We start from the raw sequence: 27696 nt of genomic DNA, 5'->3' as shown, positions 1-27696 counted from the left end.
GTCTCTTACCATTCATTATAATTGCGAGGAAAAGAGCAGTACATTATTAATTTGGAACAACACGAGGGTAAGCAAATAATGTTACCCATTCCAGTGTTTATGGGGTGAAATAACCCTAATAAGACTCAGCAGTGTTTCAAGACTATCAGAGATGAATTCAAACAATTTGGCCTCTAAAGTTCTTTATTGTAGTGAAAAAAAGAGTAGCAATATTACAGAAATCTTGTAATTTACAGCTGTACATTGGGACTACATCAAAATTATTCTGATACCACCATAAACTATTTTATTATATTATACAATTTAATTGTTGTAAATGTCTATTTACATAGCTTCATACTGGCAAGAGTTTAAAATGATTAGATATTAGCATATAAAATCACTGTAACACATTGTATTCTATGTGTCACTAAGTCAAACAGTTGAGCTTAACAGTTGCAGGTTTTTTTTAAAGCTGAAGTGTGCAGTTTTTCTGTTAAAAGTTCTACTATCCCAGCTTAACTATAAGTAAGCCATATATGGGTTTATTTTCCTGAAAAGTATAAACATTGTGGCACTATCAAAACATTGCTCTGTTTGGTTGATTATCCTGACGAGGCAATGATGTGAGTTTGGGGCAGGGCTATGTGACTGATGGGAGGAGTGTTAAGGAAACCTGTTTGATAACAAGGTGATACTAGTGGCACACAAATTACACACTTCACCTTTAAATCATAGCAAGAGTTCAGTATTGCAATTAAGAAAGAAACACTCACACATAAGATTCCTTTGCATAGGAGAACTCCTCAAATACAGGCTGACTACACCTGCGCGACACTCTGTCGTGCCTCGTCTGGGATACCGACTCGGACATTGCCCTCTGCCGGAATGAAACCGGCTGTGGTTCTACTAATTGAACACTCTCTGTGAATGTTTCTATGTGTTCTGTGGGTTCGTTAACTTTGTAAACATCCAATAGGTTGTCGTTCATGGATATGGGACGAGATTTCCTGCCCAGCTCTCTGGCGTGTTGGACAGTCATGGCCCTGTACTGTGGAGGGGCCGGTTGTCCTCCGGTCTGCAGCGCCTGCTCATAGGATGGGGGGCTGCATGGCATACGACTATCCACATGTTGGAAGACTTCAATGGCAGAGAGAGGCCGGCGACGGCGAACAAGCTCATCAATGTTCTCTGTCTCATTTTGTGAGTCCTCTTGGAGAGTTTCACAAGGGAAGGCAACTTCTTTCTGAGAGTCCCCTTTTTTCAGACTGCCTCTGTTAAATGTAAAGTTTCCAAGGCTTTTGGCCCTCATTGAGAAGGATCGTCGGCTCACTTCCAGGTCTCCTGGGGCATGGTTATTTTTAGACTTACTCATAAAGGATGAATGCCTAGTAGATTGGCTTTTGCGAGGGCTTGCAGGGGATGGCAGTGGTGAAGTGGTGGTTGATTGCTCTGAGAGATTTGAGGAGGTGCTATCTGAGGAACAAAACGATGGGCAGGAACCAGCCTTAGATGTTGGAGAAGACACACTGATGGGCGTGTTCAAACTCCCAACCACTTTCTTGAGAGACATTTGGGATCTTCTGTTCTCACAGTGGTGGGGATGCAAGAAGGAGTCATCTGAGTTCTGCTTTTTGAGTGGTTGGTTGTCAAAGTCTTCCTTTTCTGTTGAAAAATCGTCATGGCTGCGGGCAAGTTCTCTTAAACCCGTAATGGGGGCAGAGGGAAAAATGGAGGGCTCAGAGCACCGACGATTGAAAGGATTTGTGAAAGCGTCAAAAATAGCATCAGAGGAACAAGACTGAATGTCAGAGCGTCCCATCTTGCTTAGGCCTGGGCTCCCACGTGGCATCATGTTGTCCTCTTGAGTCTGGCTCTCAGCTTCCATGCAGTCACAATCAACATCAGGATCTGTGCTGTCATACGCTGAGTCATGCTGGTGGACATCGAAGGATATATCGGGGGACATCAAGGAGGCTGAATCTGTAGAAAATAAATCAATGTTAATGCTCTGTTCGTTCGAGCATACCAGCCAGCCCAACACAGCAGCATTTGCTCAACCAATGCCTTGAGGCTGGGGTGAGACTATGGGTGTTGCCACTGGTAAAAAGGCAGATGTTCCCTGCTGAAAAGTTCTAACCTGGTAGCTGTGTTTTGAAACATAGTAGCTGGTTAAACATGGTCTTTAGCTGTTTAAAGCTAATTATTATCTTGTTCAAGCTGGTAGACCATCCCGAAGCAGCAACAAACCAGCTAATAGTTCGTCAAACCAGCTCTACATGGTCAAGCTGATATTTGGAACATAGTAGCTGATCAACCTGCAAAAGCTACTGACTAGCTTGGACCAGTTTAGATCAACTAGAAACTAGCTACCATGTTCCAAAACATAGCTACCAGTTTAAGCTGGATTTTGTAATACGGACTGACGTAATGCAATTCCATTTGCCCACACTAGTGGTGCAGAAACATCAGCTTTAAGGCCTTTTTCTAAATGGAAATGTATTAAAACCACGCATGCTCTTTACAATAATAGTTTGGTGAACATCCTGTTGAGACTTGAGGTTATGGTCAACCTCAAAATCATAATGGAGCTCTTGATAGGTTGGGTATTATTTACTGAGTTGGAATCAATTATATAATATGATTTGTTGCAAGATGGAATAAATGGCCTCATGTGGCATCAGAAAGGGCTCATCAATGGTGCATATTTCCAATGACTATAGATATAGAAAGACTGTTCACTCCTATTAGTTAAGAATGGGAGAAAGTGCAATGCGCAATATGGTGGAATACATCCCGCCTTCTAAGTAAAAGAGCCATTCGCTGAATGATAAAGTCATTGCATCACTGCAGCTGCCGTTAAAGGCTCCGTTTCCCATAGAAACCTGAGACTTGCGCTTAGGACTGCACATGCGCATTGGCTTGTCTAGCCTGAAAAATAAGTGTTTTTAACATTGTTTGAGCATAAGAAACAACATTTATGGGATAATTCATGTCAGATTTTGTTGATGGTTTTAAATATGTTATTTAATTGTGAGCTCGTCAAGCAGTTTTTGAGATTTCAGGATTCCCCCATTCAAATAGATAGGACTTGGCCTTGAATGCCTGAAATAGCTGCCTGGAGGCATTGCAAATATGGCCGCCGAGTGAACAGACTTTCCCTGAGCTTTGATATTTCTTAAAGTACATTTAGGAATTATATTTCAGTTCTTATTTAAATAGTTAAGATTTATTTACCCGACTTGTCTATGGAGTCCTGTTCCTCGAAATCCCCAAAAAGCATCAGGATAGTATGTCCAAATACCTCACAGCAATTTTCAATTAGAAACTGGATAAGTTTTGTGACCTAAAAAACAAAATAAAAATAATAATGTCTCTTTAATATAAGTTTTGTGTGCAACTCAGTGTCACAGTGCTTTTGGTGCTGTGGTTTCTTATGCATATAAACCACACCATGTATATGACAGTGTCAAGTTTTGATCTTAAATCAACAGATTAGTCAAACCGAGACTGCAGAGGTGTTTCATGGGGAAGAAAAAAAAAAAAAAAAAACATTGAGGAGACTTCTGACATACATTCTTGCTCAGATGCCAATCCAGACTGCTAATTTCTATGTTTAGTGCTATAGGCTCAACACCAAAGCAGACCCCAGAGAAATCATTTCATGATATAATAGGTTATTTAGAAGTTTCATTTTAAAAGGCAGAAAAAAATGACCAAGTGTCTAACCTTTTCTACATCATCCCTGTCTAGGGGCTGGCTGTCACGATGCAGCAAGGTTGGAGCAATGCACACCGCCAGGTTCTTTGCATCCATTTTGTTGGTTTCTGAACGCTGGCTGATGTGGTGAAACAGGCACAGCAGGTGCTGCAGGAGAAGACTGTTTGCTTTGGGCAACTTCTCAGCCATTCTGGAAGGGGGGAACAACAGAAAAAAACAGTTAGGTCAGTTTTCTATTAACCACTCCTCAAATTTTAATCTTGATGAGGGAGGAAGGGCAAAAACAGAACTATTTTTGACATTTTTGTGGTTGGACTTCAGCTTCCAATTTCCCTATTTTCAAATCTCTAAAGAGTACATAAAAAGGCCACAGAAAAGTCCCATTTCTATCACCCCATCTGTGCCAGGGACTTTTTTTTTTACCAGCCCCCACATCTGCTCATAGTTTCTCTCTACCATCCACCCTGAAATTACAGTGAGTTTACAGCTAGGTCATGGGACAGAGTCTTACTCACCTTTTCAGCTCACTCTGCGCATCCTCTGTCCTCTCTTTCTCCAGAGCACTGATCCAACTTTCATAGTGCTCAAACACTAGAAGGCCTCCAGGGAGTTCCCTCAAGTAAATCTGTCAGTACATTAAAAATAAAGAAATGACTCATTGGTTCACAGACATCTCAGAAATGGAAGAAGGGGCATTGACAACAGACATACATGGGCAAAGGCCAGGCCTAGCATAAACAGAGTGTATTATTTACCTTCAACAATCCAACCAAGAGTGTCACAGGCAGGGCTTCCATGTTTACCTCGGCCCCAGAGTTCAGCTGATCTCTGAGAGCATTCAGGTTTTTGCTGTTACATGGGACTCTGAAAACACCCTCAGTAGATGGACCCTTCCTGAACAACCACAGGAGTGTTTCCTGTTGGAGAGCCAAAAACATGAGAAGTTTGAGGAATATAAATCTTCTACCCACTTTAAAGACTGAAGTCAACATGAAATTGACCCTAGAATCAAAAATGTGCCATATTTACTTTTCTTTCTGGTGCATGCATGATTCATCAGCGAATATTCATCAAAGAAAAATGAATGTCTTCATAATCTGTCATCAAAATTTAATGACTTGCTTCATGTCTGAAACGATTGTCCTATTCAGATGACATAACCCAAGGGCACTTTACTTTTTTGCATGCCATCAGTTTCCAAGTTTGGCAAGGGTTTTGACTGATTCTATGAAAACTTCTAAACCTGCTGTTGTTTTGACCACATTTTTGTTTCAAAATCAAATGATCTTAAAAAGTTTTGATTGAGGTCTGGATAAGGTTAGCAAGAATTTGCATGATGCCTATCAAAAGAAACATCGCGTGTCCTACCGATTGCATCTGTGGTGGAGATGTTTTTGAAGCTAAAAAAAAAAAAAAAACATGATATAAACAACAATACATCAATACAGTACACTGACGTACAGTAATTGGTTTTGGAAGTGTGGTGTCATCTTGTAGATGTCGTCCAAACAACAAGTTCTTCACACTGGACTCAGGATGAGCAGGAAAGCTTGGGTTTGTAGAGCTTCTCTTCAGCTTAAATGGGAAAAAGTTCCTTTTGCCTCCATTCTCTACTGAGGCCAAGAAAATACATTATAATCAATACTTTAAATGATCATAATTGTGTCAACAACAGTTTATTGAAAAGGTTCATTACTAGAGTAAAGCAATTATGTCCTCAAACTCTGTTTTTCACACCTTTGTTTTTTTTTTGCACTTTTTTTTTTTTTCACAACTACTTAGTTTCACTGTTTTTTTTTCTTCTGGCGGGCACCTAACCAAACATGTGGTTTCGAACAGCCATTTTGACTTGTTTAAACTCACCAATAGGCTGCTGTGCATGTGTCTCCTGGTTATGCAACTGCTTTGAGAGGGTGGAGATTTTGCCGTTGCCCTGGGAACAGGCACATGTTTGTCATGAGCACATGAAGAAGTAGTAGGGTGTAGTAGGGTGTGACCTCAAATTACACACATACAACTGTCAAGACTACACTTTTCATTAATTTTTAGCATCCTTGTTTTTGTTCCTGTAGTCATTTTTAAGTATCATTGGAAGTAATTCAAAATACAAGAGTATGAATCTAATATGAAGTGAATACGAGAATACTCACATCAAAAGGCAACTCTACGCCAGAGTCCATCCCAACTCCGCTTAGAGTTTTATTCTGTAAGACAGAGAACATATAAAAATAAATGTCAATGGATTATCTGTACTGCAAGACCCAAAGATATTTCCATACACAGACCAAGACAGGGGACTTACATCATCTGAGATAAAAGGCATAGAAGAAAAATATCCCATTCCAAGCATTTATGCAGTTTGACCCTTGGAAATCTGATCACTAATGTTTATGAATCAGTGACAGAAGAACGCGTACCGTGGTATTGCCACTCAGCACCTTCATGAGGACGCTGGGCGGTGGGGAAGTGCTGCCTGCACTCGATCTTGCCTCTGCAGTTTTTCTGCAATGACATTTGAAATGGCAACAATTTTTTGTCATGTGGCACACAATTACAGCAAGAAGTGTTTAAAAACATCTCGAGTACACAGTCGGTAAACATGCTAATAGACGTCTGCGACATTAACTAGAGATTTGCATTTATGGTGGGGTTCTGAAGTCTTAATCTACTTTTTAGCATAACAAATTGAGCTAATCTTGAATTTCAGAATTTAGTATGTTTGCATTTATGATGTGTACTAAATGACACCTCACCTGTGTAGAGTATCTAACCAGTGATCCTTTAGCTCAGGCAGACTGCAAGTGAGAGAACAGCATGGTGTAAGTTAGTAATCCACAGAGAGTGTAGCGCGCGTGATTATGTTGTAAATATGAAGAGGCCACACACGCTCGACCTCTTTACAACAAAAAGGGCAGGAAAGTCTCAGTGAGTCATGAGGACAGGAAGCAGCATCACAGCTACAGACAGCTACCACTTCCTCATTTCAGTGTGTGGCTAGGTGACAAGTGGAAAGTTTATCTGTTCAACTTGCAGTTCATTTTTGAAAGTTAGATTAGGCCTAATGAAATGCGTAGGTAGCAAGACTGTAAAATGTGTGTAAACATTTATATTTTTGGAATAGTGTGAAGCATGGGCCTTTTCTGCAGAAAAAGATGACTAACATCTTTTTTAAAATCTTTCTCACATCTTGTTTTAGACTTGGTTAGGTGCATAAATGAGAGATACACATTCAAAGCTACCTGAATTATCCACTGTATATGTTTTATGACATGCCAAATACTAAACACTAACATTTTGTTAATCACAGTATACAAAAAAAATATAGTAGGGGAGAGTGGGGTAAGATGAGCCATTTTTAACTTATGTGGTCTTCAAGATAAGGGAAAATGAGGCAGAAGTACAATGAAAGTATCTTGTTTCCTATCATTTTAAATGATCAGAATACAACTTTGAAAAATGGTTCTAAAAATATGGCTTCCTATAAAAAAAAAGTGTTCCTGTGGCTCAATTTACCCCAAGTTAAGGGTAAATTGATCCGAGTCAGTGGATAAGTTGCACCATCTGGGTGTAAACTGACCATCTAACTGAATCTGAATCAAACCCATATGAAATTGTAAATATAAATGATCTCTTTTAATTAAACACTAATTTAATAATCAAATTTCCTTTTACAAATATTCATATTTCTTTTCTTACAGCTAAAACTAAACCAGTTGTATAATATTACATTGAAATGAAACCAGTTTATACTTCAGAGATGTAACTTCAGTGCCTTATAGTGGGGTAAGTTAAAACGCTGGCTTAATTTACCCCACAGGGAGTAAGGGGGGTTGTTTGGGCTGATTTCAAATATCAACAGTGTTCAATAATGATTCTCAGAAATTGCTTACTGCACCTTTAAGTGCAAACTGAATGTAATGTTTTCTGACACTTAGGACCAGATTTACTAAACAGAACAAATTAGCATGAGACCACAATCCCATGAAAGTGCCAAAAAGACTCAGCAGCAAAGTAATTTAGCGTAGGGCTGCAAACAAGCAGAGCCGATGATAATCAGTTAAAACAATCAGAGCGGCTAATCAATTAACAAAACAGGCACAGCAGATTAAAAATAATATGTCCTGGCAAATGAAGTATCCGGATAACATCTTCCTCTAGCACTTCATATAAATAAACATGAGTGGAGAAAATTCTAGCAGCAATTATCGCAGCTATGTCAAGTGCAAAATGGGTTAAGACATGCTTTTTTGGGGCATGGTGCAAACGAGGGCAGACTTAGTAATTTGGGGGCCCTAAGCAATTCTAGGTATGGGGCCCCAACACACCAACTAAACACCCTTTTACCTTTCTTGTCTCTTTCTAAAACCATTAAACCTTTTTTATGTTTGTAAACAAACTGTCCATCAAATCTTAATGTAATGTAATCTGTAGAGGATGTTAAATTTTCTTTAAGTGAAATAAAATAATGAATAATAAATTCACAAATAATAATAATAATAAAAAAAAAAAAAAAAAAAACCACAACTGAACTATAGCTCACAGAGCTCATTGTCTGACAGGTGTTTTGTCCAGAAAGCAGGGTTGTCATTCATTAACATCTGTGTTAAAGCATTGTCATTTTCAGGGCCAGGACAGAGGTAAAACTCATCCCTGTGTCTGACAGGAGAGGGGCTGTTACAGGGCTGGCGGTGTTTGGGCAGTTTGGCCACATTGTTTTTTCTTCCTGCTCCACTGGGGAAGCTACATTTTATTGTTAATTTATTCCTGACAACTTTAACTTTTACTTTGTTTGGCTGATAATGTTTCACTCGTGCTAGCTCTAGGCTCTACTAACTCTGCTGTAACTTTCTCTAACTCTGGCCAGTGCCAAGCTGCTCGTGCAAGTGCAGTACTAATGCAATGGTCCATTAATCCATGATAGGGTGGCCCGCATTCTCAAAGATGTAATAATAATGTTAAAACTTTAATATCCTGACCATACAAAATATTACACATCGAAAATAAGTGTACTTCTTTAAAACATCACAAAAGATTATTAAAAATTAATGATTTGAAGTACACTACAAGTGCACATTCAATGCAGTTAGTATCCATCCCCTTCAAGTAAATCATACATTTCCATTACGTGTTGCGTTAGGCTTATTATTGGAAAGACCTCTATTGGTTTTGAAAACATGTGACTACATTCACAACTGAACTTCACTATTCCTTATACTAACAGTCCTTTGATGCTAATGGCAGATATTCACTGACTTCCCTTTATTGGCTTGTGTCTAAAACCACACATTTATGCTTAACACTATAAGTAAGTGCAATATTACTTAATATAGCTGCAAGTAGTGATGACGGGCCCAAGCAATGATTTTACACGACATGAGACACTTTTTTTGTCCTCATTTTAGTCCCTCACCATGGCAACACTGTTTGAGATATCCTATAATCATTTGCAATTTAGCATCTTCAGTGTCTTTGTTTCATGTTGACTGAGTTTGGTGGCGATTACATGAATCTCCTATGAGGAGCAGTTAAAAACTCAGAGCCCGATTATTCAAAAAAATCCACATTCAAACCAAACTATCTGACTTCCTGTTGGTCGGAGCTAATGACTGTAAATTACAAAGTTGTTCGGTTTGATGAGAACAATATATGTACAGAGTTTGATGACTGTAGGTAACCACCCAACTTTCAAAAGGTGGCGCTATAGAGCCCCTCCTCCCCACCAAAGTGACACTTCCTGTTGCCAGTTGGTGGCGCTATGACTTTGACTCACAATAGTCACATACATGTGATCGGCCAGCTACAATGAACACACAGCTGTAGTTTCAAAATCAGTCAGTGTTTGCAGAAATTATAATACACTTCCTGTTTCCCTTTTTTTGCATTAAATAAATAAATGTTAATAAATGCCTCGCCACGGCCAAACCATTTGAGATATCCAATATCTGTCTGCAATTTAGCATCCTTAATGTCTTGACTTCATGTTGAAAAAGTTGAATTGTATGACGGCCTTTGGAGCAGTAGTTAAAAACTGAGAGCTTGGTTAAAAAAATAAAAAAAATCAACATTCTAACAAAAATAGCTGACTTCCTGTTGGTCGGAGCTAGTGACTGTAAATTAGAAAGTTACAATAAGGGGTGCGCTACAGGGGTGCACCATACAATCATATAAAAAGGTGTGCCATGGAGCACCTTTTGATATAGCAATGTGTTTTTAAAAGGATAGTTCACTCAAAAATGGACATTCTGTCATCATTTACTTACCCTCATGTTATTCCAAACCCATAAGTCTTTCGTTTATCTTTGAAACAAAAATGAAGTCATGCAATCTTTGTCTTAAAACTTACTCCTGAGTGTTGCAACCAACTCCCAACACCTGTGAGAACACCTACATACCCCACTTTCAAACAAAGCTTCGAAAAACACCTACTCATTCTTTCATAATGACTACCTACGTCCTTATACACCTGCTCTAATTGCCCTACACTTGTCATCATACACTAGCAGTAACATCCTGACTACGTATGTTTTTGGTTAGTAGCCTAGTTTCAGCATCAGACAGCATGCCCACAGACTACCCACATGCTTTGCTCTTTGTGCATGGTCGTGTGAACATGTTCTCATGAGTGTTCAATCTTGTTCCTGGAGATCTTTTTTTCAGAGCTTAGTTCCAAAGCACTATTTTTTTCTAATAAATAATAAAAAACCTCACCAGAACGACACCAGGCACAGAGAGACAGACCAAGCCAATACGAAGGATGTCCTTAGATCAACATCTGTATCTTCGTCTTCTGCCTCCTCATCTTCATTTTCAAAGCTGCACACCCACAGGTCCTTTAGACTAATTCTGTGTTTCAATCTGTAACTTGCATTTGACCTGTGAACACAGAAAGATAGGTTATATTGTCTTGTTATGTTTTGCAATATGGTAATGATTTCCAAGAACATTTATTTTAAACTTGCATAGGCATAATGTAAAATTAACTTGTTATTATCACAAAAAAAAAAAAAAAAAAAACTCTACAATATAACATACATATGTACATATACAATTGTTTTAAAACTGTTCAAATGCAATTAAAAAAGCAGTTACATATTATGCTGTAATATAAAACTAAAGCTGAAAGCTCAAAGAGAATGCAATATTTTTCTGTTCACAAAATCTAATTAAAAATGTATTGTTTTTATATTAAAATGTCTTTGACCCTACATTTTATCAGACATTTTTGCCTTTTACCCTACACTGGGGTGCCTATTGTTAGGTTTTCATTCTGTTTATGGACTTTTAGTTTGTACCACCTTGTTTTCATGTGTTCTGTTCCTGTTTCTTATTTTCCCATGCTGCGTTCCAATTTGCCTATACCACTTATCCTATGCCCCAAAAGTATGTACTCTTTTTGTGAAGAAAAAGTCCTTTTGAGTGTGTAGCAGAAAAATATACAAGCTTTAGGACATAAAATTGCATCTTTAACGGACGCCATGTTTGTAGTTTTCTTTTTTAACACTTTTTATTCATCTTTCTGAACTGAATTCTCCTCCAAAGCGACTTCGAAAATCTACACTTTGAAAATCTAAACTTCTTCGGAAATAGTAGACCATCTGGGGACACACTTATTATAATCTCACATGCTATCTAGCATAGTTACTGATTACATTCATCACCTGTTTCTAGTTGAGTTGTTTATTATCTTGTTTCCTTGTGTATTTATATGCCCTCAGTTTCATTAGTCCTTGGTTCTGTATTATCTTTATGTTGTCTAAAGCTGTTACATTTCCTTCTATGTGCCTAGATTATCATCTTTGTTTTGTGTTTTGAAAATAAAACTTAAAAGTTGCAGTTAGATCCTCTCCCTCATCTTCATTGTCTACCTGCCGTAACACCTTTTGATATAGCAATGTGTTTTTAAAGGGATAGTTCACTCAAAAATGGACATTCTGTCATCATTTACTTACCCTCATGTTATTCCAAACCCATAAGTCTTTCGTTCATCTTTGAAACAAAAATGAAAATATTTTAATGAAACCTGAGATTTCTGTCCCTCCACTGAAAGTCAACCAAAACTTTGAAGCTTCAGAAAGTTCATAGAGATTGTGAAAGTGATCCAATGAAGTGGTTAATCCGAGTCTTCTGAAAAGACACAATCATTTTATAATGACCAGATTTCATTTAAGCTTTAATTCACATTGATCAGCACCCACATATAGAGCGCATCAAATGGAATGTGAAATATGAAGTACTTACTTCACATGCAAGAACACACCTTATTGGTTTTTGCAGAAGCTCAAACCATGTTTTAATTGCAGAACTTGGTGTGAGACAACTTTGCACATCTACCAACAAATCTATAAGAATTTACCCTATCTGCCTTTTTGACCTCGGCTCAAACAACGAAAAAACATGATCATCTTCAAAACAAAACTGAAACTCATAATCATGTCTTTTGAAACTATTACATATGTTTTGAGACATGCTCATTGCTCATCCTTTAAAAGAAAAAGTAGCATCCTTGGCAACATTTTAAAAAGTATTAAATCAGATTATTAAGTCACAAATTGTCATTGCACTTCATAACTGCATAATACAGGGAAATTTTTACAGTTTATAGTGACAAGCAGGTGTTTGGGAAAGTACTGTAGTTGGTTTTTGTTTCTATTTACTATTGTGGGATAAAAAAAGAACCTTTTACTCCAGGGTGTCACATTCATGTCTTAACTTGTTCAGTTTCATTGTCATGTTCTGTTTAGTTTAGTTTGCATTGTTTCCCGTCACCATTTGTCTGATTGATTCAGTTACGCACCTGTTTCTTGTTCCGGTAATTATTCCTTCTGTGTATTTAAGTCCTCAGTTCTTTCTGTTCATCGTTTGATGTCGTCAGTATTAATCTGTAATGTGTTTTGTTATTCTTGGTGTTTATTAAAGTGTCTATTTGTTCATCCTGCGTCATTCTCGTCATTTGGATTAAGTGATAATCGTGACACAGAGGACCTTTAGCCCTGATGTATCTTAATCATCATCATCACCTCCATCAGATTAGAGTGAATTTGAATGTATCATACCTAGTCTTCAACTTTTTAATATTTTATTTCACTATATTCATATATAGCTTAAAAGTGAATAGTGAATGAAACAGAATGTTAAAAGAATAAAACATAATGGACAGAAATGTGCAGGAAAATGACAATTTTAGCAAAAATATAACATTAAAATGATATTTTGAGCCACTAATCCTTCACCTACCCCTAAACCTATCCATAACCATTTCTTAAAACGATACTGTTATAAATAAAAGAATAACAGACAAACAAGCGTAATCAATCACGATAATTTATTTACTGAGAAAATGTCAAAAGTGGTACCAAAAGTAGTTCAAATGATTATGAGTTGCAGTCGCAGTCCTCTCTGACGGTATTTTTATGGGGTACAGAGCAGAATTTAACTTATTAATTTATGAAAATATGAATCCGGCTTCTCTCTGTGAAGGCGCGCACTCATTTCAAATGTCAATCCACTGAAACACGGCATGTCGCAATCTGTGACGAAACAGGTGAGAACCAATAAGCGTTCGATATCAGTGCCGTAAACCATGTCGTAAAGGTTCTCGAGGGCGCAACTTTCAAATTTGAATGATAACGAGTGCGGGCTTTGACTGTGATGGTCGTGCTGAGAATGAAGATTCTGATGAATTTGGATCTGTTCCTTATAAACATATGGATTCTAAATATTTGGAGTACAGCGAATAAATAAAATAAATGTGATTTGTGAATTTATGTTGTGCTTTGGTGTATCTTATGGTTGTATTGTCAGTCGCTGCATAGGAGAAAACGCCTTCTGTGTCAAACTTTATTTAAAAAACAACTTTATTTAAAAACATGCTCGCTGATTATGATCTGCGCTGTGTATGAATACTTATCCACTTTTTCATGAGAAATGCTGTCCAAATGTCCTGCTTGTCATTATGACGTCTAAAGTCCCCGCCAAAGGAAGAAGTCCCTTTTAGCAATTTGTTAGCAACCGCCGTTTTTAAGAAACAATAAAGGTTTAAAAAAAAAAAAAAAAAAAAAAAAAAAAAAAAATCACAAGCGGGTTATAACTGGTGTGTTTTATGTCATAGATCAAAACCTGAAAATATTTAGAGGCTTTGTTAACCACAGGCCTTTATTTCAGGCGATTTAGCAAAAACCCATTCAAAAAACCCATTGACTTTGGGGCGATGGAACCGGAAGTCCTAAAATGCTAACTCGCTTCCGGGTTTTGCCTACAAAAACACGTCATCCCTGAGGTACTCTATTGCAGCGTCAGCATTTATTTTAAATGCCACATTTAGAAAAAAAAGGAAGTAGCTGAATTCCCCTATTTCTGTGACATTTTTATTTCATTAGGTTTGGCTAAAGGATGCTATTTAAAAAGCTGTAAAATCCTGAAAACTAAAATTTATATTATCACACTAAACCATAAGAAAACAAATTCACCCAACCATGTGTGCATTTTATGCATTGCTAAAATTATGATTTAACACTTTTTTATTTGTTATTTTTGTTCCTCCAGCACCTCTGATAGATTGTTAAGCAACGGATATTGCATAAGCCTCACCATGGGTCCTGCGTTATGTAACAGCAACGATTCTCTGCAGATTAAACGAGCTTCTATAGTGTCTTGGGTCACTTGTTTTCACCATTAAAACTCATTGGAGTATTTGATTTGTTTCTTCACTAACTGCAGCTGAGATTATTGTCTTTCTGAGATCCTGAATGGGAGTTTACAGAAGTAATGACCGAATGGCCGAACCATGCAAGCATCAAATTTATTCTCTCAAGAAAAAAAAGGAAGTAGCTGAATTCCCCTATTTCTGTGACATTTTTATTTCATTAGGTTTGGCTAAAGGATGCTATTTAAAAAGCTGTAAAATCCTGAAAACTAAAATTTATATTATCACACTAAACCATAAGAAAACAAATTCACCCAACCATGTGTGCATTTTATGCATTGCTAAAATTATGATTTAACACTTTTTTATTTGTTATTTTTGTTCCTCCAGCACCTCTGATAGATTGTTAAGCAACGGATATTGCATAAGCCTCACCATGGGTCCTGCGTTATGTAACAGCAACGATTCTCTGCAGATTAAACGAGCTTCTATAGTGTCTTGGGTCACTTGTTTTCACCATTAAAACTCATTGGAGTATTTGATTTGTTTCTTCACTAACTGCAGCTGAGATTATTGTCTTTCTGAGATCCTGAATGGGAGTTTACAGAAGTAATGACCGAATGGCCGAACCATGCAAGCATCAAATTTATTCTCTCAAGGTTAGACAGTCAATACAGAAAGAACCAGTCAATACAGAAGTAGCATCAGAGATACTATGGGTGCAGAAATGTTATAATCAAACCTACATTAAACCTCTAGGCTGTCTAGAGGAAAAACACACATAAAGGTCACCAAGTTTACAACTAAACAAGAGCTTGCCAGAGCCCAGCTAGTGCCTTAGGCATGTGCCAGAGATGTTCAAATTGCTTCCATCGTGCAGCTTTAAATAGTTTTTTCTTTCTTTATTTCCCTTTTTTTTGTACATTTTATTCTGTACAAATCCAACTTAATATATAGTACCTTTCACAAATTCTTATCTAAACTATTATTTTTATAATAAAATATATATTTTTTTACAATAAAAGTATATGTTTCTTAAGGTGAGTCCTGAGACCTATTCCTTCTAGACCTGCTGTATCCTAATCATGAATAAATGAATTTATAATGTGGGTCAACACATTAAGCAATGCATATTAAAATTGTGGTAAAGATAATAATTTAATAATAAAGAATCTGAAATATATTCATGAATCATACATAAATCAGTAGGGCTATTTTCTTGATCAAAACAGACTGTAAAACACAGAGGATTTTCAAAATAATAATAATATAATAATAATAATAATAATAATAATAATAAGAAGAAGAAGAATAAATAGTAAAACTCTTTATATTAGGTGTCTTTAACTTCTGTGTACTCAAACAAACAAACACACACACACACACACACACACACACACACACACACACACACACGCACACACAATGTACTTATTATAATGCAAAACACTTTGCTACTATTGAGGTGGGATACGGTTAAGGTTAGAGACAGGTTTGGTGGTATGGTTAGGTTTAATGGTGGGTTAAAGGGTGAGGGAAGTGTCAAAAGTGTAGTTACATATGTAATTACATTCAGAATGTTAATACAATGTAAAAACATGTATTTATGTACACAATAAGTGCATTGAATCAATGGTTAGTTTAAATGTTAGTACATAGTTAAAGACACAATAGTGGGCCCAAAATAATTTTAGCCTCATCTAAATTAGAATGAATGTCTATGGGGGAATCCCATCACAATCGTTGTTTGCTGGGTGATTCCCATTTCATGCCAAAACTGAAAGCAACTCTAAATATAGTAGGATGGTTTATGGTCACTTTTAGTGTGTAATGCACATTAGTTAGTGTGCATGTTTGTGTATGTGCGTTAACCTGAAGAATTCACAATTCTTACTTGAGCTTGGCAATGACCAGGGTGTCACTGAGGAGGAACAGGTGTCTTTCCCTGGTCTTCAGTCCTTCGGTCAGCTGAGCACATTCATCCAGAATCAGCTCTGAGTTCTCATTGGTCAGTCCCAGCACAAAGGGACACTGATCCACTGCCACCAGACATGGAGCTTCCTCCCTGAAGACGAGAGAATTTCTCACTATAAAACACCAATGCAACAACTTTGACCACAGATGAATGAAATAAAAGTACGATTGGGAAAATCCAATAGTGTGTGGTTGCATTGAGTGAAAAGCACTTTGTAAAATATCAATGAACTATTCTTTGTAGTGAGTGATACAGTTTTCTAACTCAGTTAAAATATTTAATCCATGTAACTGTCACATCAGGGCATACAAGATGAAGAGCAGGGGGTCTAATTGCAGCAATACTTTATTTAACACAAAAAGAAAGATAATCCAAACACAAGGAATGTTACAGCTTTGTAAAACAAACACGACACCAAACAAGATGATGAGAACTGAACAAGAAACAGGTGATGAACATAATCAGTAACCAAGGGAATTAAAGTTAATAATTATATAATAATTAAAGTTCACAAAAGAATAACAGTAGTTATTGTGTTTTTCACACACACACACACACACACACACACACACACACATACACATACAGCATATTGTATATTACAACCCAAATTCCAGAAATGTTGGGACGGTTTTTAAATTTGAATAAAATGAAAACTAAAAGACTTTCAAATCACATGAGCCAATATTTTATTCACAATAGAACATAAATAAAATAACAAATGTTTAAACTGAGAAATTTTTACAATTTTATGCTCATTTCAAATTTGATGCCTGTGTAAGGTTTAAAATATCCAAAGATATTTTAAAATGAACAAAGACATTTGCTTTACTGTTTCAACCCCCACTCTCTTGCTACAAGGGCCATTTGGAAGGCACAAAGGTGTTGATGGTGATCAAGGCCTGTAGGCCAAGATGTGTGTACATCGGGTGTCTACAAATTGTCACACCTTTAGTACAGTGGGGGAAGTTTTAATCTTCTGATTAGTCAGTTTGAATCTCACATTTGGGTTTCAGTCACATGGTCAAGGAAGGGATAAAAAAAGATTGTAACTATTGCTCTTGCTCTTTTTTGATTCTTGGCTTTTCTTGGGCACTCTCTGGCCTTCTCTTTCTCACTCTCGCTCTCTCTCTTTCTCTTTCACTCTCTCTCTATCTTTCAGGTAACTTTTTACATACATGCTGGGTACGATTAATGGTATATGATTTTATCATCTCATACATCTATTATGTAATTATTTTAAGTGTAACCATAATCAAATATTGTCATTAAACTCTTTCTATTTTCAAATAATGTGCTAACTAGTTTTGATTTAGTATTAACATTAATGTGCTCCCTATTGCAATATTGTCACACTATAGCAACGCTCTCCCACATATTTTGCTATTATAACTGCGCTTATTTCCGTCGTTGGTATAAGTTGCAGTAGGGTGGTAATAGACGAGAAATGTATAGTTTTCTACCATCTTGCTGATAAGGTTTCTTAAGTCATTCGGCAACCCTACAGTCTGAACCCCTGTAGGTGGACCACCCTTACACCTGCTACAGGTCTCAAAATAGTTGGGACGGGGGCATGTTTACCATGGTATAGCATCTCCTCTTCTTTTCAAAACAGTGTGAAGACGTCTGGGCATCGAGGTTATGAGTTTCTGGAGTTTTGGTGTTGGAATTTGGTCCCAGTCTTGCCTGATATAGGTTTCCAGCTACAGAAGAGTTTGTGGTCGTCTTTCGTTTAATGATGCGCCAAATGTTCTTTATAGGTGAAAGATCTGGAAAGCTCTTCTACGATGAAGCCATGCTGTTGTAATAGCTGCAGTATATGGTTTTGCATTGTCCTGCTGAAATACACAAGGCCTTCCCTGAAATAGACTGTGACGAGCAGGGCGGGCGAGAGCCGTGAGGGAACGGCGCGAGGCCGGTGACGCGAGAGTTAACGAGCTCCACCTGTGAGGCGCACCGGCCTCGAGTCTCTCACGGAGGAGCTCCGGAAGCATAAAAGGAGGAGCGACGACAGTGAAGGACGAGAGAGGACCAGGCCTGGACTTTATTTTGTTTTATTATGTTTGTGTGGCCGGCAGACGTCCGCGAGGGTCTGCCGGCATTACTTTCGTTTTGTTCTTTGTTTATTTTATTAAAGTTTATTGTTTGAATGTTCGCCGGTTCCCGCCTCCTTCTTCCCCCATCATACGAACTGTGTTACATTGGTGCCGAAACCCGGGAGGAAGGAGGGACATGCTGTCGGAGAGCCCTCGCTGCTGAGGGGGATCGCGGTGCTGCGGAGTTCAGGCAGCGCGGGAGTGAAGACCGCGAGAGGCTGCCCGAGGCGGTGGTACTGGAGCCTTGTGAAAGGTGGGACGGAGACCCGGATGCCGTGCTCCTGGGACGAGGTGGGGTGGCTGCCGTCCTGGAGGGAGCGGAGGAATGCCGTCGTTTGCCGTGGGCCGGAGCCTGCTGCCGTCCGCCATGAAGGGGAGGAGCAGGGAACGGCGGATTCGCTGCCGGCTGCCCTCAGCCGGAGGAGCCATCGCCGGCCGCCAGGAGGCGGTCGAGGATCGGGCCGTCCACCGAGCGTCCAGTGCCATCGCATGGCACCGCGAGGAAGAGCCTCTCGGCAGGCTGAGGACCGAGCGGCAGTGTGTCAGGGAACCGGACCAAGAATTTTTTTTTTTCTTTTTTCCTCTCTTCCCTCTCTCGTTCTGTCGCTCCCCTTGCTTCCGTCTCCTTTCTCTCGTCTCATCTGTCCTTACCCCCAGGTGCTGCGGCCGCCGAGACAGGCCCCGGGGGGGGAGTAGAGCGCAGTCTCGGGAGTACCCCCCGGCCTGCGAGGGGCGATGGGGGTATGTGACGAGCAGGGCGGGCGAGAGCCGTGAGGGAACGGCGCGAGGCCGGTGACGCGAGAGTTAACGAGCTCCACCTGTGAGGCGCACCGGCCTCGAGTCTCTCACGGAGGAGCTCCGGAAGCATAAAAGGAGGAGCGACGACAGTGAAGGACGAGAGAGGACCAGGCCTGGACTTTATTTTGTTTTATTATGTTTGTGTGGCCGGCAGACGTCCGCGAGGGTCTGCCGGCATTACTTTTGTTTTGTTCTTTGTTTATTTTATTAAAGTTTATTGTTTGAATGTTCGCCGGTTCCCGCCTCCTTCTTCCCACATCTTACGAACTGTGTTACATAGACGTTATCTGGAGGGGAGCATATGTTGCTCTAAAACCTTTATATACCTTTCAGCATTCATAGTGCCTTCCAAAACATGCAAGCTGCCCAAACCATATGCACTTATGCACCCCCATATCATCAGAGATGCTGGCTTTTGAACTGAATGCTGATAACACGCTGGAAGGTCTCCCTCCTCTTTAGCCCAGAGGACATGCCGTCCGTGATTTCCCACAAGAATATCAAATTTGGACTTGTCTGACCATAGAACACTTTTCCACTTTGAAACAGTCCATTTTAAATGAGCCTTGGCCCACAGGACACGAGGGCACTTCTGAACCATGTTCACATATGGCTCCCTTTTTGAATGATAGAGCTTTAGTTGGCATCTTCAGATGGCACGGCGGATTGTGTTTACCGACAATCTTCATTCTCCTGGGCCCATTTAGTAACGTCATTGACACAATCATGTCGATGAGTGAGGCAGTGTCGTCTGAGGGCCCGAAGACCACGGGCATTCAATAAGGGTCTTCAGCTTTGTCCCTTACGCGCAGAGATTTCTCCAGTTTCTCTTAAACTTTTGATGATGTTATGCACTGTAGATGATGAGATTTGCAAAGCCTTTGCAATTTGATGTTGAGAAAAATTGTTTTTAAAGTATTCCGCAATCTTTTTATGCACTCTTTCAAAGCTCTGCCCATCTTTACTTCTGAGAGCCTCTCTAAGACATCCCTTTTATAGCTAGTCATGTTACAGACCTGATATCAATTAACTTAATTAGTTGCTAGATGTTCTCCCAGCTGAATCTTTTCAAAATTTCTTGCTTTTTCAGCCATTTGTTGCCCCCGTGCCAACTTTTTTGAGACCTGTAGCAGGCATCAAATTTGAAATGAGCTCATTAAGTGGATAAAAGTGTAAATGTTTAAACATTTGTTATGTTATCTATGTTCTATTGTGAATAAAATATTGGCTCATGTGATTTGAAAGTCTTTTAGTTTTCTTCAAATTTAAAAAACGTCACATTTCCGGAATTCGGGTTGTAAATAAAATGCAGTCACATACCTTATTGGGCTCCAAGACATTCCTAAAGCCTTTCCCAGCACCAGGTTTGGTGCAGAACGTCTCCTCTGAGCCAGACCCCGCAGGTGCTGTATAAAACAATCATTATTTTATTCATTGTTCTTTTATTTTACTCATTTTGTTCAATTGTATTTATTTATTCTGTTAATTCAACTGCAAACCATAGGAACAAGAACAGGTATATTTTTGCGTGGTTGTATCTTACTGAGCAGATGAAAAAGTTGATAGCAGAAAGATGATATACATATTCAACTTCCATTTGTTCCATAAACACTGCTTTCAGAAGTCAAATACTGTCTTTGTTTAATACTGAAGTACATTACCAGCAATTAACATATCTTGGGGAATATCAAAAAGCGGGAAAAACAAAACAAAAAAAAAAACAGACTATGATAGATATTAAAAATGTTGTTTAGTGACATTTAATTAACACAAATTATATATTTCACTGGATCTTCTTCTTATTGATACTGGATTTTTTGAAACCTATTGGCGTGGATGAATTAGGTTTGTTTAATGTCATGTTATGGTTGTTTATTTTGTCATTTTTTTTATTGTCGTTTTTTTTTTTCTCTCTCCCCCATGGCTGTTTTTGGCTGGAAGTGCTATATAAATGCCTCATTCATTCATTCATTCATTTATTCATTCATTCATTCAAGCATTTCATGGTGTGGCCACTGTGACCATTGTGTGTTTGTGTTCTGTGCATGTTGTCCTGGCATTCATCCCTGAATTGTGCCTCGGGAGCTGTGGGTCATTGCATTTTATTTCATCACTACAGCTGGCACTGCTTGTTTGGACATTTTATGTTTATGCGTTGGCAAAAATTACAAAAAACAAACATAACAAAAACACAGCTTTACTGAAAAATGGCACACACACACACAAACTTTTTACTAGTTTTATCTTGCATTTCATCATTGTAATGTGCAGCCCCTTTTTTTTAAGCAATTTTGCAATTTTTGCCATTTTGGATTGTGTAGACGTAGTGAGTTTTCAGGGATCTCTTATGTTTATGCCTTGTGCAGCTCTTTAATCACTGGTTCAAAAGCGTATAAACAGTGTTGTGTAAGTTTAATTTTAAAAAAGTAATTCTAATTACATCTTCAACAGCGTAATTATATAACTGTACTAATTACTCTTTCTAAAATGTATTCCATTACTTATTACTAATTACTTTCTAAGTCAACCTCGACCAGCTGAAAAATACAAGGATGAAGCTTTTTTAATTTTTTTAAATAAATAATATAAAAATGGCTTAATGAACTGAACTGACCACAGTATTTAATGGGAGAAGATTACATTAACAACCATACATTTAAACATTAGACATTACATTTTTATGTTAAATCCAGTATTATTTTATATAGAATTGTTCTATTAATTTGTCTATACAGTATTCAATGCAATTACATAACTGTAATTAAAGGGAATTAAGTAACTGTAATTAAAGGGATAGTTCACCCAAAAATGAAAATTATTCCATGATTTACTCACCCTTAAGCCATCCTAGGTGTATATGACTATCTTATTTCAGACGAACACAATCAGAGATATATTTAAAAAATATCGTTAGTCCTCTAAGGTTTATAATGGTTGTGAATAGTAGCCCAGATTCTCAAGACAGAAAAAGTGCATCCATCCATAAAAAATAAGTCCATATGACTCCAGAGAGTTAATAAAGGCCTTCTGAAGTGAATCGATGCATTTGTGTAAGACAAATATCCTTATTTAAAACTTTATAAAGTAAAATAATGAGCTTCCGGCGCGACAGCCATACGCATTCGACGTATGTCCAAAAAGCGTTAACTTCCAAGACGTAGTACACAATGCCATGACGTTCTACGTGTAGTGGCTTGGATTAGCCTCACACGAGGGTACCACAAATGTAGTTATTTATGGTCTTAAATATTAAAATTAATATTTTGTATTAATATTAATATTGAGTCAGATGATTCCTTCCAATATTTTCGGGGCACCAGCCAAGGGGTCTCACCTTGACAATAAAGAACAATCATGGAAGATTGTTGACTGAATTACAATTATATAAATTGGAGGAAGTTCGTCATCTGACCAATCTGAAGGATTTGTCTAAAGATATTTTTAAATATATCTCTGATTGTGTTCCTCAGAAAGAAGATAGTCATATACACCTAGGATGGCTTGAGGGTGAGTAAATCATGTAATAATTTTCATTTTTGGGTGAGCTATCCATTTAAATGTCTAAAAATTAAATCCCTTACTTTACTTTCTCAAGGGAAAATTAAATTACACCCAACACTGAGTATGAAGTATATTAAATCTATATTGTAATGATTAGTAATAACTTGGTCAGTTGTATGACACAGCTAGACATTTGCTCTCAACATTAATTCTTAAGTCTTAATAAAATGTGATTGTACACAATTTTATTCATATTTCTTATAAATGTTCCACTTATTTATTAATTTATTTAAAAAAAACAATTAGCAAATATTACATTGTACCTTTAAAAATTTAGTTTTTACTACTGAAGAATATGTAATGACAAACCACGTCTACAGAATATGTTTACAAAATAATCGTCACAAGCTAAATTATGCCATACAGCCACACAACGTCAAATTATATTTACTAAAATTCTATGGCTTATCTAGACTTAAATAAGAGAATGACTTGTCAAAACTGGCAGCATCCCATCAGTTTACATGACAGCTTGATCGAACAGGATTATGTATTTGAAGACAAGAAATAGCCAGCTGCTTCCCTGTTTCCATAGTAACCTAGGCCAGTAGAGATGGTAAACATGCTGACCTTTAAGAAATGTGCAGGTTAAAATACTCCCATAACACGCCATAGAAATGCACATCAGTCATACAAGAACAATTCAGCACCTTTGAGGTTAAGTGTCTTTAACGCAGCAGGGATGCAGAGCATTGAGGATGGAGAAAGGTTAGGGGTCACCCATATCAAGCATGTTTTCTGTTAGAAGTTATTGATTCTGCAATCATCTTTTCACTTTTTCAACCTTTTCAACACATCTTTACATAACTGCTTTGCTTGTGCACCTCCTATTGGTTAAGAAATGAATGATCTCTAGTGGAGAAAACATTCTGTGATCTTTCAAGAGAAGGTCTCATTATTTCCTTTCAAATAAATAGGTTTTGTAAACCTCTGAACATCTAAAATGAGACTGAACATTCTGTTCCCTTATTAGGGCCGGACTTGGCTCAGATTTAGCTGCATTTTTCACTCTTTCTTTGTTAAAGTTCATTAATCTGAGCAAGGGTCATTTACACTTTATGCAAAATTAAACCTCCTCTTTCGTCTTCTTTTGTTTTTAATCACACTACTTGTCACTGATCTCCACTGATTTGGCTTCTTCAATGACATTCAGGCTAAATCCTGATTCACAGTGGACCCAAAAAGCATTTGGTCTCTTAGGTCACTTTTAAAAATTCCTGAATGCCATTGGATGACTTACAAAAGATCAAACCAGTGGCATTTGCGAACAATTGAGTCTAGAGATTTTCTTAGAACTTTATTTATTGGAGCCATAATTACATTTAAAGAGGACCTATTAAGCCCTTTTAAGGTGCAGTTGTGGCCTAATGGTTAAAGAGTCAGACTGGTAACCCAAAGGTTGCAGTTTTGAGTCTCAATACTAACAGGAAATGACTGAGGTGCCTTTGAGCAAGGCACCTAACCTCTAATAGCTCCCTGGGCACCACAGCAAAATGGCTGCCCACCACTCTGGGTGTGTGTACACAGTTTGCAGTGTGTGTGCACTAACTGGGTTACTATACTTGGCCTTCACATGTCACTTTAAATGTCTTGATTTGGTCTCCACCAGAATAGGCTTGAATGTAAAAAAAACACCTTATTTTTCACATATTTTACATTGTTGCAGCTCCTCAATTCCCAGTCTGTCAGTAACACTCTGTTTAGTTCTTGTCTCTATGAAGCCCCTCCTTCTGAACAGCGCAATGTGCTCTGATCTGACTGGACCAATGTGCTGTGATTGGTCAACTGCTTCGAGAGTGTTTTGGAAATGTCACACCCCTTACCATAACAGCGTTTGATCCGGGGTGGATGGAACAGTGTCTCTTGGACATGGCAACAACACACTACTAATGCAACTCAATCAGGCCTTGGGCAGGAATCCATCCTATTTCCAAACCACTGGTCCAATGTTGGTACGGCGTAATACCATACAGGTATAAATTCCCTTTTAATTGATTATTAAATTGTTTAATTAAGGTTTATACATGCTAGTTTCCATATTTTCATTACTCCTGGAGCTGCCAGTTTGCCAATTTTCAAATAATTATTAAAGGGTTAGTTCACTCAAATGAAAATTCTGTCATTAAATACTCACCCTCATGCCGTTCCACACCCGTAAGACCTTCATTCATCTTTGGAACACAAATTAAGATATTTTTGTTGAAATCCGATGGCTCAGTGAGGCCTGCATAGCCAGCAATGACATTTCCTCTCTCAAGATCCATTAATGTACTAAAAACATATTTAAATCAGTTCATGTGAGTACAGTGGTTCAATATTAATATTATAAAGCGACGAGAATATTTTTGGTGCGCCAAAAAAAACAAAATAAGGACTTATATAGTGATAGCCGATTTCAAAACACTGTTTCAGGAAGCTTCGGAGTGTTATGAATCAGTGTGTCGAATGATTCGGATCGCATGTCAGACTGCCAAACTGCTGAAATCACGTGACTTTGGCGCTCCGAACCGCTGATTCGACACGCTGATTCATAACGCTCAGAAGCTTCATGAAGCAGTGTTTTGAAATCGGCCATCACTATATAAGTCCTTATTTTGTTTTTTTTTGGCGCACCAAAAATATTCTCGTCGCTTTATAATATTAATATTGAACCACTGTACTCACATGAACTGATTTAAATATGTTTTTAGTACATTAATAGATCTTGAGAGAGGAAATGTCATTGCTGGCTATGCAGGCCTCACTGAGCCATCGGATTTCAACAAAAATATCTTAATTTGCGTTCTGAAGATTAATGAAGGTCTTACGGGTGTGGAACGGCATGAGCGTGAGTAATAAATGACATTATTTTCATTTTTGGGTGAACTAACCCTTTAAACAGTAAGCGCAAACTATGCAAAAGCAGCAGCACTTCCGGCACACTTAGTGTCCGAATTCACTCACTCCTTTTCATTCACTCCTCAAGTGGACTATATTAGTGGAGTAATGTAGGGAATAGTGAATGAGGGTATAGGGGGCAATTTCAGACACAGCCTTTGTGCCCTAGCAGAGTAACCTCAGGTGTAGTTCATCACATTATGGACATACCAATGTTTGACAACCAGAAAATATCCAAATACTTTTAGTCTAACATACACTTGGACATAGGCCTATGGGATTTATTCATAAGTGTGGATGACTTTAGTGTCCTAATACTTTTTTGGGGACACTGTATAAAAGTGGATAAGCTATACTTATTATTTTAGTGTTATCAACACATTTTGTAAAGCCAACAAATTTGTTTGACATTTTTCTGATCCAGTTCATTAAGAATTTGCTAAAGCAGGCATGTTGGGTAAAGAAGATTACAATTATTGTGTACACTGTCATTGCATACATAATTAATTATGCATTCATATGTGAACAATTAAGAATTTCCTTTAGTATGCGCTTTAATATTCACATATTACAGGGTTCAAGAATCTCGACATGAGTCCCACTAAAGGGCAAAAACTATTCAAGCACAGCATGCATCAGTTATTTAGTAAATATTAATGCAACATGGCATAATTACAGAGCCTTCCTGGAACCTTCTTCCGCACTATTGCATTCTGGGGCAATTATGTGGCCCCAAACAATGATCACTTGTTCACGCAGCCAGTGAAAAACAAGTCTGTGTCATTTGTATAGCATGGAGCCAATTTATCAGTCTGTCTGAGATTGGCAAAGGACTCTGGCTTTAAAAAGGAGAAATAGGCACTTTATACATAGGAAAATAAATTTTATGCCATCAAATTTCTCTATTCGAAACTGAATTCTTCAGTGTATGAGAGTCTTCAATGAATAACAGTGAAGTGATGGCAAGCCAGACTCCACTCACAGTATTCCACTGTAACCAGTACTTATCACTGTAAGAAACATGTCACTTTCTTATTTTTTTTAATAGGTAAACAAACTATTTAATCAAACAAATAATCAAACCAATTAAAAAACAAATAAATATAAATATTAAACATATAGAACAATAATCATATATAATAATTTAATTAATAAATACATATATTTTTATTGTATCACTTTCTGATAGAATTAAACTATAGGGTAACAAAAATGTTTGGCATGCCAATTAGTAAGGAATGAATGAACCAACGATCCAACCAAACAACCAACCAACCAACCAACCAATCAATCAACCAATCAACCAATCAATCAACCAACTAACCAACCAATAAATCAATCAATCAGTAATATTTTATTGTATCACTCTCTGATACAATCATACTATGGTAACATAATTTATTAGTATGCTAATAAGTGCATATTTGAAAATTGTTATTTCAGATATTGGTCATATATTACAAAATAAAATATATAGGACTTAAGTTGTAGACTTGCACTTAATGCAAGTCTACAACTTAAGTCCACATCATGTATAAAACATGGCACAAACATTTAATAATGCTATAATAGTTTTAAAGTCTTAAAGGTAATATAATTGACACCAAAAATATTGTATAATTTATACAAAAAATCCTTATTATTGTCAACTGAAAACTTGAGAATAAGAAGCTATTGTCTCTGAATAGTCTCTTTCTGATACAATCTCTGGAAAAGTTGAGAATAAGAAGCTAGTCTCTAAATACACTTGTTTATAGACCCATAAAATAGAATAATAAGAATTTTTATTTGTAATTTTAAAAAGTAAGCAAAAACTTTGGTATCCCCACCCTTAGAGGTACTCACTGGCTGTATGGGGGCAGTGGTGCCATCATAACTTCCTCTCCTTCTCATTCTGAGCGACCTTTCAACAGCACCGCCCGATACTTTTGAAGATACTTTTCCTAAACTGGAGCCTTTGAGAGGAGTTTTCAGCACCCTGCTTGTGATCCAGTTTGAAATGAATGCTGGCTTCTCTTGACTGGCATCTTCAGCAGTAACTAATGAGC

General features: G+C 37.7%; 1 protein-coding gene across 4 annotated transcripts; it reads right to left on the bottom strand.

The window, feature by feature from the left end:
- Positions 1-165: 165 nt before the first annotated feature.
- Positions 166-27656, bottom strand: tagapb (T cell activation RhoGTPase activating protein b). 4 transcript variants are annotated; one of them, XM_051875076.1, is made up of 14 exons: positions 27494-27656; positions 20531-20616; positions 16236-16406; positions 10408-10572; positions 6453-6494; positions 6117-6201; positions 5850-5903; positions 5563-5632; positions 5068-5312; positions 4455-4616; positions 4215-4324; positions 3709-3889; positions 3217-3325; positions 166-1962 (listed from the first exon to the last, which is right to left on the bottom strand). In XM_051875076.1, the coding sequence occupies exons 1-14, from the start codon at positions 27539-27541 to the stop codon at positions 752-754; spliced, it is 2739 nt and encodes a 912-aa protein (XP_051731036.1). In that variant the 5' UTR covers positions 27542-27656; the 3' UTR covers positions 166-751. The 4 variants fall into 4 exon arrangements, with proteins under 4 accessions (XP_051731036.1, XP_051731037.1, XP_051731038.1 ...); XM_051875077.1 differs by having other exon boundaries at positions 5068-5309; XM_051875078.1 differs by having other exon boundaries at positions 5161-5312; positions 27494-27655.
- Positions 27657-27696: the final 40 nt, after the last annotated feature.

Source organism: Ctenopharyngodon idella, chromosome 20 (assembly GCF_019924925.1).
Source record: "Ctenopharyngodon idella isolate HZGC_01 chromosome 20, HZGC01, whole genome shotgun sequence".
NCBI classification, from domain to species: domain Eukaryota; kingdom Metazoa; phylum Chordata; class Actinopteri; order Cypriniformes; family Xenocyprididae; genus Ctenopharyngodon; species Ctenopharyngodon idella.
Note: the sequence above shows the minus strand (reverse complement) of the source record. Positions and strands in the feature narration are given on the sequence as shown.